The 1,651-nt window shown below is 29.6% G+C and overlaps 1 protein-coding gene across 1 annotated transcript; it reads right to left on the reverse strand.

Annotated features, from left to right (window-relative positions):
* Positions 1 to 179: 179 nt before the first annotated feature.
* Positions 180 to 1,276, reverse strand: LOC105618762 (30S ribosomal protein S11, chloroplastic). The gene is made up of 4 exons (XM_012200292.1): positions 1,038 to 1,276; positions 574 to 802; positions 395 to 460; positions 180 to 287 (listed from the first exon to the last, which is right to left on the reverse strand). Exons 1-4 carry the CDS (start codon positions 1,274 to 1,276, stop codon positions 180 to 182), a joined length of 642 nt encoding a protein of 213 aa, XP_012055682.1.
* Between the last annotated feature and the right edge of the window lie 375 nt (positions 1,277 to 1,651).

Here is a 1,651-nt window from a genome sequence, read left to right on the forward strand (position 1 = left end):
TCTCTCTCTCTCTCTCTCTCTCTCTCTCTCTCTATATATATATATATATATATACTTCAACTATTTGGAAAAATAAAATACGCACCATGAAAAGATTTGCACAATATGTATTAACATAACATCCAAATTATAGTAAATTATAAAAATTATATAAATTATACATAAATTATAGCTAATAATTATATTCTTCTTTGTTTTCGTGGCCTTGGTGGATTCCAACTTACTCTAGTATCATCAGTAATTGATACAATGTTCAATCCCATCATTTGAAAACCTTTTATAGAAGACTGAAATCCATAACATTTTCGATATTAGAATATATTATTCAACAGCGCTGTGATAATATATTACATAATACATGAAAAATAAGAAATAATTTTTAAAATATACCCACCATTCTACCAGGCCCAATACCTTGTACTCGTATTCTCACTGTATTAACACCATATTCAAGAATACGCTAAAAATAGATAAATATATTTTAAAGATAAATGTATATATACACTTTTTCCTTATTTAGCGCAATATATATTTTTTTGCACATTTAAAACCTTACTATAAATATATGCTTACATTACCCAAAGTTATAGCTGCTTGTTGAGCAGCAAGATTTGTTCCTTTCTTGGCATTCTTAAAACCTTCTATGCCTGCTGTATGTAGCAATAATACTTTACCATTAAAATTTGTCAAAGTCATAATTGTATTGTTAGGAGTTGATTTGATATTAATAATATGTAATTCTTTATATGGTACACCATTAAAGAGTCGATTCGGTGTATCTGTATCAGGAAATAGATGTTCTCTAAAACATAATAAATATAAAAATGATTTCCTGCATAATCAATAGCAAGAAAGATTAATATTGTTTAGCATTAATATTGTAAAGCATATTTAATTAACACAATGGTAAATTTTTTTACTCATACAGCCAAGACAACACATTGAAACTGATCTAACACAATTTAAAATTGTTATGTAAAACTAAAACATGTACAAGATAGAATGTTACACTAATTACAAATGAAGTTGATACTTACTGCTGATTAATATTGATTGTCTCCGGCATAGTTTCTCCTTCAATCAATCCATATTTTGAATTGCCGACTACTATTTTTTCATTCTTTGATCGAATTTCTTTGCTACACAAATGGGTAGTGTAAATATTTCTTGAGGTTATGATACTCAAACGCGCAAATGCCGAAGTTACTCGGTGATCGATTAATACATTTTCCTGTAATCTAGAAAATTGCGCCAACCTTAGCACAGACTTAATCATTTCGATTAATTAGCCAGACGAGAAGCTTAATGTTTTTTATTTAAAGAATAGTGTCAGATCAGTGCGAGCAGATAAACAGATGCATCTGCAAGTTAATCATTATACTATTGCCATCTTTATGTTTCTCGTGGAATCACGAAACCTGATACCGACATAGTACAACGCTGCGCGCTTCGAAATAACTAATTTATCGATTCCTGGCGACCTCTCGTATGTAGTCTGATTGAACTCTCGAGAGGGTCAGTCGATATTTCCGAGATTTTCAAATTTTATTACCGATTTGCACGTCAAATTAGTGAAAATTAATTAAGCTTCAAACATTCAAAAATCGTTCTTGCTCAATATTTTATATATTTATTTATCATGACGCGCAAT

Source organism: Atta cephalotes (genome assembly GCF_000143395.1).
Source record: "Atta cephalotes unplaced genomic scaffold scaffold00018, whole genome shotgun sequence".
In the NCBI taxonomy this organism is placed as follows: domain Eukaryota; kingdom Metazoa; phylum Arthropoda; class Insecta; order Hymenoptera; family Formicidae; genus Atta; species Atta cephalotes.